Here is a 14,553-nt window from a genome sequence, read left to right as displayed (position 1 = left end):
AGTTTCCAAGTAATTCTTCTCAGGTAAGGGTGGAGATAAATCCATCTCTACAGAGCAAACCACGGGATCTTCCATTGTTGGATTAGAGAAACAACCACACTTGAATCTGATTCCACCCACAAGAGTTGGATGTCCATATCCCTGGCCCGCATTAGCCCCTCCATCAGACCCTCTATGTCAGCTTCAAATATGCCTGTCACTCCCATAAATTTTTTATATGAACCCACAACTCTACCAACATAATCACGAAAGACTCCTCCCGCTCCAGCGCCACCAGGATTCCCCAGAGAGCTCCATCGAAATTTAATTTGACCCAATTAATAGGGGGTTTATACCAATATAACTCCAAAGTGCCTCTTCAATTAGCAGGCTGAATTGATAATCCTAGACATCTGCAGCACATCAGATCTGCCCAGGTATTAACCTCTCCCTTCGTCCTAGGATCATTCCTTCTAATATCTTCTATCACCATGAGCGAAATGTACTTGGTCATCCGTGCAACACTCTCATGAATTCTATTGTTTCTTTCCCTCCAAAGATGATTCAGAATAATACCAAACCTTATACACCAAGCCTCCTTACAGCTCACATTTTTAATATTTTTTTTCCACCACTAGGCGAGCTCCAACAAAGAACCCTAAGTGCTCCACCTTAAATTAAAGCACGCACATAATGAATTCCAGATTTCATTGGAAAATGAATATGTCAAGAATATATGATGAAGCGACTCTTCTTCCGCATTACATAGAGCACATCTAGAAGCAAGAGGCACTGCTTTCTTTTTCACCAGATCATCAGTGGGAACCTTTCCATGGATCACCCTCCACGCTCGAGACGAGACCCAAGGTTGCTGCTTGTTACACCAAATTAGAGAAGCCCAATAGGCAATCGAATTCTTCTCTCTAATATCCTCCCACGCAGATTTCAAACTAAATTTTCCATCATATGAAAGGCTCCAAACACACTGATCAACACAGTAATAGCTTGGGATCTTAATCTGCAAAACAACATTAAAAATATTTTTCATGAGAGACGAGTTCACCACTAGGATCCTCCACTTGTGGTTCTTAATGAAACTGTTCAGCTTCCCATCAAGAAGCATGTGATCCACACCTTCTTCCAGCACAGAAGATCCCACCCAAATATCCTTCCAAAATTTTATGGTACGTCCATCACCTACAACCCATCTTTCCTTAGAGGAAATAAAACTCTAAATTTTCCTAATGCCAGGCCATATAGAAGACGGTCTGTATCCTTTCTTGGGTAGCCCATGCTTATTGAGGAATCTAGCCCTTAAGAACCTACTAGCCAAGGAATTTTCATGCTTGATTCTCCATGCAGTCTTATAGAGCATAGCTTTATTCAGGTCTCTCAATCTTCCCAATGCTAACCCCCCTTCATCCTTAGGTTTACAACATTGTTCCCAATTAACCACAATTTTTTTTTTATAGATTCAATCGCTCCCGACCAAACAAAGTTGCACATCTACCTCTCCAGGGTCGAAATTAGCGACGATGGCCACCAATACACAGCAAAACTATGGGTCGGCATACTCATAATTATGATCTCACCAATTCCACTCTACCAGCCAAGGATAAAATTTTACCCTTCCACCCTGCCAGTCGGTCCTTCACTTTGTCCATAATGGGCATCACTGCATCTTTTTTAACTCTACCTTTGAAGATCTCCACCCCCAAGTACCTTGTAGGAAAGGTACAGAGAGGAATCCCCAATTCTTCTACAATAACCCTCTTTCTCTGGGGAGAGACCGAACCCACAAACAATTTACTCTTCTCCAAATTGATGCACTAACTAGAGAATTCCTGACACTTGATAAGAAAATTCTTTAGGTGTCTTACATACCTGATAGATGCATTGGAAAAAATAAAGATGTCATCCACAAATAGGCTATGGGCTGGAGTGATCACTCCACGAGGACCCTTGAACGGCTTTAACTTCTTTTCTTCCAGTAGCTTGTTCAATCCTCTGCAGAGAACCTCTTTAGCCAATATAAACAGCATCAGAGAAATAGGGCCCCCTTGTCTCAAACTCCTCTCCACTCCAAAATACTCAATCGGTTCACCATTGAGAAGGACTGAAATCTTCGTAGAGACCAGCATCTGGTGCACCTATAATATCCATTTCTCTGAAAATCCAAATTTCCTCAGCACATGGAAAATAAAATCCTAAGCAACTGTATCATAGGCCTTCTGAATATCTATCTTCACCCCCATGCCACCCCCTCTGGTATCAGAGAACATCATATTAGATAACTCTGATGCCAGAGTGATGTTGGAGTGAATGATTTTCCTTTCTTGAATGCCCCCTACTCCTCTGAAATCACATCTGAGAGTCTCATAGCCATGACTTTAGATACAATTTTATAGAAAAAGTTGCCCATACATAGGGGTCTAAACTTATCTAAGGAGTTCACCCCCTCAATCTTGGGAATTAACACTAGAAAATTGCTATTTAAACCATAAGGCGTACTACCTCTATTGAAAAAGTCCCTAATGGCATTGCAAACATCATCAGAGATAATGTCCCAACAAACTTTATAAAAATAACCTGGAAATCCGTCTAGGCCCTGGGAGCTCTCAGGATCAAGGTCCCAAATCGCCCTTTTGATCTCATCATTGGATGGCATTACATCCATCCTCCATCTATCTATATCCTCTAACACAGACGAGATATAGTCCAACATTTCAATATGCTCAATAGTAGAAGATCTCTTGAGAAAATTTTCAGAATAACCCTTCATAAACTCCTCCAGCTGCATCTTCTCAAATATGATTTGCCCATCTCTAGTTTTCAGTCTCCTTATTGTATTTTTCATTCTTCTAACTTTCACAGCCACATGGAAAAATTTAGAGCTTCTATTTCCCTGTAATCTCCATCTGATCCTAGTTTTTTCAGCCCAAAACTTTTCATAGCCCTCCAGAGCCATCAAATATCTTGTTTTGGCATCGGCTTCGCGAGCAAAAGTCTGGTCATTCATACCATTCTCCTTAATCTCCTGTTGAATCTCCTCTAACCCCTTTAGCACCTCCTCCTTTTCCAAATTCACATTAGGAAATGTCTCTCTAGCCCACTTCTTAATCTCACTTTTCAGCCTTTTGATTTTCTGACTAATCATAGATCCATTCATCCCAGGAATCTTTCACAATTTTTAGAAAATTTTCATGATCAGACTAAGATCTTTGAAACCGAAATGGACAGTTTAAAGGCTTCACCGAAGCTTCTGACACCACCAATAGCGGGGAGTGATCAGATGCGCCATTGGATAGCACCTTTTGGTGGCAATATTGAAACGCAGAATACCAATCATCTGTGCAGAAGCTTCTATCCAGCACCGCCACAACATTACCTCTTCTTCTATTATTTGTCAAGGTAAACTTACGGCCCTGCGAAGGAATTTGATTAAGAGGGCACCCATCAACCATCACACTAAACTTTGCAGTAGAGCCTATGTTGAAGGATCCTATAGAGTGGCATAAAAATCGCCAGCCATCATCCAAGGGTTACCCTGACCAGGGTTCGATGCAGCCAAATTAGTCCACAGCTCTCTTCTAACAGCCTGAAACAATTTGCATGAACGAACGACAAAGCAAACTAGTTCTTTTGCCACCACACACGCAGCGTAATATGTTGGTTTAAGCATGAGACTCCTTGCGGCTTAGGTATGCCCCTTCTCCAAACAACCCAAAGATTTGGGACCTTGTCCAGTCTCTCATTGTGAATGAAATCCACATCAAAGCCAAGTTTATCGAAAAACCTCTTTGGGAATTTCTACACCTCCAGCATTGGCTTAGCTAAACAAACTACCTCCGGTGTATACACCCTCAAAATATTCCCTAAGGTCTAGCAGCCTTCTTCTTTATGCCTCTAATGGTCCAAAATAGAACCTTCATAATCACTTTTTTAAAAGCGCTAATCTGTCAAACTTATGAGAAGCCTGCTCATGAAGGATAGTGTTCTTCCCCTTCTGCTATCTTCTTCCCCCCGTAATACCCTCAAGCTCACAAGCAGCTCTATCCACCTCTACCACATCTTCATGGTTCATGACCATCGCCCCATATATGTATTGCTGATGAGTTCTTATATTAAAGAACTGAGAGCCACTTTGCTTCGCAACCCTTCCACCTCCTTGACCACCACCCCAACCATATGCAGCGTGACCCCTCCAACCATTGTCGACTAGATTATGCGCCCCACCCTCCTCTTCGTTATAGAAGTCATGTATACGCTGCTCAATCTCAGCCTCCTCCCTTGGAGCAGACATATGATCCATATCCGCCCCATCATCCGACCCAGATCCTGAGTCATTTGAATGCGCAAACCCAACCTCATCCAAGCCGTTAGAAGTACCAATATTCTGATAATTTGTTTCTATAACAAACTCCTTCTATAGAGGAAGGATAACCGAAATATCCCCCTGCCCTTGCATACCTTCCTTTGGAGAAGGAATATTCTCCGTAGAGTGAGATCTTGATAAGGGATAATCGTTCTGCACTTGGGAAGGACTTCTTCCCAAATTGGAAACAAATCCCTCACCCAATCCACCGCCACCTGCATTAGACCTCCACCCTGCACCACCTTCATTCTCCATGGCCGCCACCCCAGTGTCTCGCACCATGTTGTCCATGCCACGAGCATCTACCTCCTTCTTCTCCCTACATTGAGATAAGGAGTGTCCAACTTTTTTGCAGAATCTACATTTGGCCAAACCATCTTCATAGACGGTCAACTGTTTGAACCAGAATACCTCTCCTGTCCCTAGTTGCTTTCTTTCCACTTGAATTTCCTCCACTCTTTTAGCCTCAATTACCACCTCTACCTGAACACGCGCAAAATTCCCCATTGTCACCGACCTAGTGCTTCTGTCCAGCACCACTGGTCTTCCCGTCCCCTTGGCCATTGTCAACAAGATCTTCTCATGCCAATACTCAAAAGGGAGATTTGGAAATCTGATCCACACCATTTTGGTTGGATTGTTCACTGCATGAACATCGAAATCGGGTTTCCAGTGTTGAAAGCGAATGAATTGGCCTCTAACCTTGATTAGGTTTCTTCTCCAAACAGTAGCCATATCCCCTTCTAACTTAAACTGGAAGAGGATGAACCCATTTCCCATAGGAGACAAGGCAATCCTACCCTTCAAATTCCATCCCTCAACAGCAGCTTTTCGAATATCATCCAAAGATAAAAATTTGAAGTTGGCCCGAATTATCAGAGCAAACTTAAATTTTTTCTAGTCTCTCCTCATATGCATCCTGTGGGATGACAATCTTAGTATGTGATCCAACAGATATTGGCCCAGGAAGATGCTCCACATCCAGAAGGGTCCGTCCCACCACTGTAGAGAAAGATTTCTTCAATACCTCAGGTCTTCCCTTCTCCTGTCTGCTATCTTTCGCCTTACCTCCCTAATCATTGTCAGAAGCCGTACCCAACAGATCATCCCCTCCATCTCTTTCCCCTTCCAAAATTGCCTTCGATTGGGGCTTCCAGAAGTTGGTCATACGTAGTTGCCTACCTCTGTCTAGCGGTCTTCCTCCTCTAGGATCATGTCCAAGCTCCTGAGCACCGGCCACTGATCAGTTCACAGCCATAAAAATTAACGTTATTATTTTGCATTGCCATCAATAGGGAAGAAAGCCTATAAGCCCACTAAAGCCAAAATTTAAGAATTAAAAACCTTAAACCAAGCAATAACGAGGATGCCTGATCGCATCCAATTCCAGATCAATTCTGACCAACGTAAACCAAAAAAGAATAGGAAATAAATAATTAAATTTTCTCGCAGATTTAGCAAGAAAAATCACAATTGAATTTGCCTCTCTCTAGCAATGAGTAATCCTCCATTCTATTGAGTTCAAATACAGGAGCAAACCACACAACCTCTGATGACAACATCATGGCACCACCCCCTTTTAAAGCAATAAAACTACTACGATCGAGTCACATTCAACTCAAGCACACTGAACATTCATGCTTTTTTCCTACTCCAAGCCTTCTATCACTGCCAAAATTTCAACTTCAAAGTTGATACACCAATCAACACTCTAAAATTTGCAATAAACTCTGAGTTTTTATTGCGAAAAATTCCACCTATACCCGCCCTACCAGGATTTCTAAGCGAGCAATCATCATTTTTCAATTTTATCCAATCCCCCACTAGAGCACACTAGAAAATTTCAAACAAATCACGAGGCCTTCGATTAGAAATTTGAGCACCAACACTTCTAGCACATATGAGATCTAAGATAGATTTTTTTTTTCCCTCTAGGAATCAAAAATATATATTAAGATTGAAAAAATGTGAAATGCCAATTACAACGCCATTAGGCAACACATAAAATAGGAAGAGAAACACGAGCTCCTAAAACCCATCTTTTTATTATTATTATTATTATTATAGAAAGGACGCAGTTTCTTGAAATTAAAATTGAACGTCTGCAACATTTTTTCTTATTTTATACCAGAATGTAACAATTTAATTGAACCAATATCTTCTAATATACTTCAGAGTTCAAATGATCTCTTGGAAAGAGCAAGATAAAGATAATTATTTAATTGAAAAAAAAAAAGAGAAAAGAAGGAGAAGAGGTGTGTCGAGGAAAAGACAGGCGCCTCCAGACAAAGATTGTAGGCGTACGGAACAGAGAGAGAGATAGAGAGAGAGAGAGAGCTTAACATGACTCCCATCCAAGAAGAATTTATTGATAGAAGAAAGAAAGCGGCGATCGAGGTCGGAGGTCGGCCTGAGTGTCAATGGAAGGAATGTTTAGTTATTAATTGTATCCTCAGGAAATGTATGTCGTGCCGGAAAACGATAAAAATTTATCCCTGCAACCAAACATTCCCATTAAAAAACTATTCAAAGCTGGAGAATTTTAGACTCAATTAATCAATATTTTAATCCAATTTTCTTTATAAATAATTTAATATACTAGTATTGTACTATATATAATCCAAAGGAATATGGTTCTTTTCTTTTCTTCTTCCTTACTTTCTCCTCTCGTAATCATTCTATTCGGACTACCTATGGTTAGGGTTAGGGTTAGGGTTAGGATTAGGGTTTGTGTGTGTGTTTTTTTTTTTGGTTTTTTGTAAACCCTACGCTTTGACCTCTAGGAAACCGTGTCATCCTGGTGTTGTAAATCTGTGGTTCTACAGGTCGGTGAGGTCACCCTCACAGGGACACTCCTCTCACTTTCAATTCTCTCTCTTTCTCTCTCTAGCTTGAAATGCAAAGTTGAAGTTACCTCTGCTACTGCTACCACCACTACTTCTTGGTAAGTTCTTCGTTTGTTCGCATGTGTGCATGCGTCTGAGGATATATTACCGTTACGTACAATTCCGTGAACTGATGAAAGTTAGTTGCTTTTACAGTTGGGGGTAACAACTATTAAGATCAGACAGATTAACAATCCCCTTAAAACCACTGTTTTGGAATATTCTTTTTTTATTATTATTTTTTATTTTTAGATAAATATTCTTCAAAATTGATTTAAAAAGAAAAAAAAAAAAGTGTGAAGAGACCCTAGTCGAGGTCAGCCTGATGGGAAGATTAATCTACCTGATAGCTTATCCACCACTTACTGTAGAAGACTTGAGGTCAACTGTCATAACTGTGTGGTGGTTCCTATCTCAAAGGAAACTTTTTTTTTTTCTAGAATATCTGAAAGAAACCTTGTTAAGGTTTATTATATGCTGGGAGTAGGTGGTGTCAATCTGGTATTAGGTTAAATTGAAATCAAATCATTAAGACAAAGTTCAGTTTTAGTCTGATTTAATTCGATCTTTTTGGATTGACTTAATAGGCTCTTATCGATCTATTTTTCGATTGTTATCGATTCAGTTTTGGTTTTTATTGGGGTTTTTTTGTTTTAATTTGGTTTTTAGATTCGGTCAATTCATTTGGTCAGTTTTCTATCAGTTTAAAAGGCCAAATCGTAAAGGGTTCAATTGTTTCAGTCCAAATTTTTCAATCAATTTTGATCAATCCAACCGGTTTTCTATTTTACAGGTCCATAATGTCTTCAGGGACTTCTTTGGATAGGTCAGGTAGGAATTTGTGGGGTTGTTTCTATGAGATTAGCAATACTCATATTTGAATGATATAAATAAAAGAAAAAAAAAAAACCTGAAAGGAAGCGTGACCCTTGCACCCTGAAATAGCAAGTAAAATGACCATCTACCCCTAATGAATGATAGAAATCTCATCTCTATTGGTATTTTCATGTGTGCTCTCATTGATCTTCATGTTGGTATAGGAACCACACTACCTTATTAGAAATCCTCTCCCTTAAAAGAATTAGATAAACACAAGATATTCAATGGTGTTAGAGAGGCCTTAAATCCATTACAGCTGCCTTAGACTATTATACTGATCTATAAAATCTATCATGACTGTCTTGTTTATTTTCTCCTCTCTTTTTAATGCAACTCTTCTTACCTATCAAAAAATAAATCTCTTCCTTTGATCTATATCCCATCTGGAAGGATGTTTGGTTGATTGGAAACTGTAAGTTCCATTGAGAAAGTCGCTTATGTCCATAAGATAGATCCCTTATGTAGAACAGTGCTTCTTTCCTAATAGTATTTTAGAGCTAAGTTACATTCTCCAAACTAATATTTGGCAAGAGTGTTATTGAATTGAAATAAAAAGAAAGTGCTACAGATCTCTGTAAGACTATAATTAAGGTCCCTAACCCTAACACTAACACAAATTAAGGAACTAAACCCCTAAGACTACTCTTTTTGGTCTGAAAAACACTGTCACCACCTTTTTTGCCCCACTTTGTGATAAAGCAAAAGCAGAAAGAAAGCAAGAAAGAGAAAACATTAAAAAAAAGAAAGGGAGAAAGGATAAAAAATCAATAAAGAAACAAGGAAAGAGAAGAAAACAGAAATACAAAGTTCCTCTTCAGCCCCATGACACATCAAATTCTTCTAACAGGACTTCAGGGGGGGTTGGCTTCTTCACCCTCATCCAGAGAAGGAAACCTAGAAGTGTCCTCTAGAGCTTTCTACCAAAGCCGTTCAAAGGAGGAAGCAAGAGACAAGCAAAGAAAGAGAAGAAGTGTAGAAAAATTTTGAGGCATGAATCGAGGTGGCTTGCAGAGTGCTGTGGTGCAACAAATGATCATGGCCGGAAACCCTAACTGGTGGAACATTAATAGCATGCGCCCACCACCTCAACAACCCTCTCCTCTCATCCCTTCTTCATCCTTCTTCCCCCAGTTCACACCACCGTCTTCCTCACTCCCCTCTTGGCATGATAACCAAGAGCTTCCAGAGTCATGGAGCCAACTACTTCTCTCTCTCTCTCTCTCTCTCTCTCTCTCTCTCTCTCTCTCTAATGTTTCTTCTTGTAATTAAAGGAAGGTAAGAATGATTGGATTGTTTTTAATTGCTTTTTCCAGGGGTGGATTGGTGGGAGAAGAAGATAGGGTTGGTTTGAATAATCAATTTCAATCTAAGAAGTTAGACAATTGGGAGGACCAAGTTTTGTATCCTTCACCAAGTGTTGCTGCCGTTGATGTGAAGCAAGAAGCTTCTGAAAATGGATATCCACATGCTCATGCAAATGAAGAATTGAAGGCAGTGAGGCGTCCTTGGTCTCAAATTATGTTAGCTTCCCCTCCTAGATCTTGTGTTACCAGTTACAGCAGTAATATGTTGGATTTTTCCAACAATAAGGGAGATGGAAAACATCAACAACCAGATCAATCGCCTGAGGTGAATATCCACTCAAAAATTAATTCAGATTAACTGGAACAAGAGGATTGGTTTTAATTCCTTAGACTTAAATCACTTCAATTAATGATATAAAATCTTCTTCTTTTTCTTGCTTTTTTCTGTTTTTTTTTTCTTCTTCTTTAGTGTAACAGCACAGCCACTGGTGGGGCATTCAAGAAGGCTAGGGTTCAACCCTCTTCAAGCCAAACTACCTTCAAGGTGAATCTCTCTCTCTTTCTCTCTCTCTCTCTCTCTCTCTCTCTCTCTCTCTCTCTCTCTCTCTCTCTCTCTCTCTCTCTCTCTCTCTATGATGAGTGATGGCTGTTTCTTGCTTGTCTATTTCCCTTGCATGTTTGATTCTCTCATCAGAAGAAAAAATAATAGAGAAAAAATAAAACTTGGGTGGCTGTTCTTGCTTGTCAACAACTACTCAAGGGATGTATGAATTCTGATTTATTATTTTTCTTTTTTATTAGGTAAGGAAGGAGAAGCTAGGTGACAGAATAACAGCACTCCACCAGCTAGTCTCTCCATTTGGAAAGGTGTGATATTTTACATTTCTGGATCTCTTGAAGATTAAACAGAGGGAATAATGCATGCCTAGTTTTTTTTTTATGGTGAAACTCACAAAGAGAAGTTCTTTACACAGTTAAAAATTCTCTTTTAATTTCCTCTGTTCTTTTCCTCCTGGCTTTCTCTTTACCATTAAAGAAGCCCTGAGAAGATGACTTGGGTTGTGATTCTTTTTTCTCTCTTTTGCAGACTGACACAGCTTCTGTCTTGCTAGAAGCCATTGGATACATCAGATTCCTTCAGAGTCAAATTGAGGTGATGTTTCTTTTTTCCTCCTTTACATTTGCAAACAACCAGGAATATTCAGTTAAGGGCACGCAATTAAAGTTTCTTTGATCCATGTTCCTTTCACAATTTTAGTTATTGAAGTCTGTATACTCAAGTTTTTTAATTCAGTCACTCTCTTACCCCCACCCCCCTTGAATGCAGGCTCTCAGTACCCCATACTTGGGTAGTGGATCAGGAAACATGAGGCAACAGCAATCTGTAAGTAACTGTACAACCCACATTTCCCAAAGAAATACTACATCTCTCTCTCTCTCTCTCTCTCTCTCTCTCTCTCTCTCTCTCTCTCTCTCTCTCTCTCTCTCTCTCTCAAGTTTAACATGCATGCAAATGTGTTAGCATGCATGTTGATGTTACAAGGTTCTTCCAATGTTTTTGTGCTAGTGTGTGATTAACCATGTTTTGTTTTGTTGTATTATCATGAGTTAATCCTTGAAATCCTTGAAACTTAATGATGGAGGATGTTACATCTTTCTTTTAGATCTGTGAAATTCTCTCTCTCTCTCTCTCTCTAGTTTAACATGCATGCAAATGTGTAAGCATACATGTGCATGTTACAAGTTTATTGCAATGTTTGTGCTAGTGTGTGATTAACCATGTTTTTTTATATTACCATGAGTTAATCCTTGAAATTTAATGATGGAGAATGTTATCTTTTCAGGTTCAAGGAGAAAGGAATTGTATATTTCCTGAAGACCCTGGCCAGGTATGCTTTATTGGATCCATTACCTCCAACTGGAAAGCTACTAATTAATTGTTCCCTTGAAAGTATTAAATGAACAAAGTTCTCAGCTTTACAGACTTCAATTAATCTTAGTAAATTACTTAAAAAGATGATTGGGAATCAAACTGAAAACAGTGAAGACTAGTGTGCTAATGGGTACTTTGTATTACTATTTGTGTAGTTGCTGAATGATCCGTGCATGAAAAGAAGAGGAGTTCCTGAACAGGTATTAGAAGCTTAATTAGGCTCTTTTTAATACATTAGTCATCATCTTCTTCTTCTTTATCAAATTTTCATTGTTAGGTCAAAGACTTAATATGATTTGTTTTATGAAAAATGCTAGGATGGTGAAAGTGAACCCAAGAAGGACTTGAGGAGTAGAGGGTTGTGCCTTGTTCCTGTGTCTTGCACTTTACATGTAGGGAATGACAATGGGGCTGATTACTGGGCTCCAGCGCTCGGCGGTGGATTCCGATAGGTAGTGTTTGTTGTGTTAGTTTGCAGCAGCACCCCTTGAGCTTCATCAAAAGATATAACATCATGAGCAGTCACTCTGCTAAAAACACAAGGCTGATTGCTCATGATGCTATGCATTTCTAGATGGAAAAAAAAAAAAATAGGTGTGCTAGCTACCTATCATTTGGCTCTCAAGATAAGTCCCTCTAATCAAGAATTTAAGATAAGGGTTGTTTGTTTTCCTCCTTAATCGTACAGTATCTTTCTGTATATTCAATTCTAGCAGTATGGTTAACCATCTTAAATGTCATTCTTCTTCTGCTTTTAACCTCTCTCTCTCTTTTTTTACTAAGTATGGGATCTTGTTTAATTTAAACTATCTTAAGCTTCATCAGGAAGATCATAAGTAAAGCTTCAGTTTTTAAGATTCAATGACCTATTTATCAAATCATAAGACCTCTCTACTGTAAATTAATAATGATAATAATAATCTAACATAGAAGAGCAATCTATAGTCTGTAATGTGCCTTTAATTAATTACCTTCTAATTCTACTCTTAATTTCAATCTTTTCTCCACGCTAACCTTAGAGTCCATAAGATTAGTAGCTGCATGGGATGCTCAAACTAGGCGGGGAAACCAAGAGAGAGAGAGAGAGGCACTGGTTCCTTGTAATTGTGTAGATGACTAGTGAGTCAACTCGTTAAATTGGATTCCTTTTCCTTAATATATATATGTATATATATATATATATATATGTAAGGATTGATCTCTGAGTAAGAATATAAAGGGAGGACGACGTGACACAGAGATGAGGCTAAGACGATAGTGAATCGATATACGGCAGTAGAAACCAACCAAATAAACAGTTCCAAACAATTCTTTTGTTGTTTCTATTGTACTTTAGAAATTGTCTTCATTTCACAACTTCGATTCTCATTTGTTTCTTCAAGCCACGTTAGTGCCAACTAAGATTCAATCATGGGCTTGACACTTGTCATTTGTCTGATCCTCTTCTAGAACACCATTTACCATAACTTCACATGCAGCTGGTATAAATCTGAAGAGGCAGTGTTGGGGAATCTCTCTAATCCTACATTTGTCACGGTGTGGGAAACAGTTTCGTCTAATATTGTGTTTTTAAGTATCAAAAGAAGACCTACATGGTTAGAAGGTGAGAAAATAAAAGAAAACATCTTCACACTCTCCAAGTGGATTTTTTTTTTTTGCTGGCGACGGGTATCCGGCCTAACCTGACGAGTTTTGCGTGTTTATATTGACCCCACAGTCGTATGGACTAGTCATACTAGGATTGAATGAGAACCATACAACTGTTATCGAGAGGCAAACCCAATTGCAGATTACATGGCTAGAAGGACTACTCGAATTAGATCAAATGTCTCTTCTCCATTTTTTCCTCGTTCAATGATGGATGACATTAGATGAAATGCTAAAAGTATGCCAAGATATAGATTTTATTAGCTATATTTTGTGGAGTTGTGGCCCTCTTTTCATTGTTGATGGCAATGCCGAAGGAGAGGAAAGGAACCCAAGATTAAATCTCCTCCTTTTTTGTATAATCTTGTATCTGATGTCCTTCTAGACCCAGCATGTATCATGTATCTCCTATTTTTTCTTTTTAATACACATGAATTTTTAGCCAAAAAAAAAAACTATTATTGAAAGTGGTGAAGAGCACTAAAACACCCTGTGTGAGTGGCCCCAGGAAGGTAAGAGGATTCAAACTCAGAACCACACGATTCAAACTCAGAACCACACGCTTCCTGATGCAAAGATCTCTTGCCAACTCGACTACCCCTTGGGATTAATGTGAAACCTTTTTCATCCGAACTTTCTAGTTTTAACAACTTGTGTTTAATCCAGGAAGAACCAATTGCTGGCATCCTTTTACCCTTATTGGGTTCTTTTTCATTTACTTCTTCAAGTTAAGGCAAATTCTTTTTCATTAACATCCTCTTCTTATAGAGATGTTAATAAGGGGACTGCCTTGAAAGTTGAAAGGGTCCCCAAGGCCAAAATGAGATAACTCACCTGTTTTGGAATCAAAGGCATTGTCCTCCTTGCCTCAATTAGGGGTGAGCATTGGGGAGGCTGGAGGGTGGGGCATTAGGCACGCTGTACGTACTCTCAGCATTGGACACATCTTTTTGCTTCTAAGAATGTATGTTTCTTTTGTGTCTAAAATGGTAGTGGCGTGCACATGGATCGAATTGCACTCAACAATCCAGTTTAATAGATCACGGTTTTAACTCTATTGTTTTCACCGTGTGCTTTAAGGCACCTCCACTTACTTCTCCCCCTCCTTCCTCCCAAGTTTAGATCCTCCCAACACATATTTTATTTTTTGTAATTAAAAATGTGAAAAGAGGTATAAATAAAAGCAAAAGAGACAAGGGTGTTGGATCCTCACATGTATGTCTAAGTGAACATGCGTATAGCAGATTCAAATTCCCTTCCTGTCTAACCGTCTCTAGTAATTATAATCAAAGTCCTATTTGACACTGTAATATAGGATGACAGGAAAAGGGGGGAGGGGGGATGAATGCTCCCTAGTAGTACGGCCCTGTGCCCAATCACAGAGGCCGGCGAGATTATGCTCCCACCCCTATGAAACCCCCCAAAAAATCCACCCATTGTTGATGCCCATGTGTGCCTTTTATTGGCCCCTGTTCTGGCATAGAGACTACGCAACCAAGAAGTGTTCTTCCCACGTCTCCTCCCCCCCACCCGCGCTCCACCCCCCCCCCC

The 14,553-nt window shown here is 39.4% G+C and overlaps 1 protein-coding gene across 1 annotated transcript; it reads left to right on the top strand.

The window, feature by feature from the left end:
* The first annotated feature begins 8,896 nt into the window (after positions 1–8,896).
* Positions 8,897–12,113, top strand: LOC122075653 (transcription factor bHLH68-like). The gene is made up of 9 exons (XM_042640770.1): positions 8,897–9,326; positions 9,432–9,747; positions 9,892–9,966; positions 10,224–10,289; positions 10,510–10,575; positions 10,750–10,806; positions 11,267–11,311; positions 11,511–11,555; positions 11,673–12,113. Exons 1-9 carry the CDS (start codon positions 9,109–9,111, stop codon positions 11,805–11,807), a joined length of 1,023 nt encoding a protein of 340 aa, XP_042496704.1. The 5' UTR covers positions 8,897–9,108; the 3' UTR covers positions 11,808–12,113.
* The last annotated feature ends 2,440 nt before the right edge of the window (positions 12,114–14,553 follow it).

This window comes from Macadamia integrifolia, chromosome 4, assembly GCF_013358625.1.
Source record: "Macadamia integrifolia cultivar HAES 741 chromosome 4, SCU_Mint_v3, whole genome shotgun sequence".
Taxonomy (NCBI): Eukaryota; Viridiplantae; Streptophyta; class Magnoliopsida; order Proteales; family Proteaceae; genus Macadamia; species Macadamia integrifolia.
This window is presented reverse-complemented; position numbering and strand designations above follow the sequence as displayed.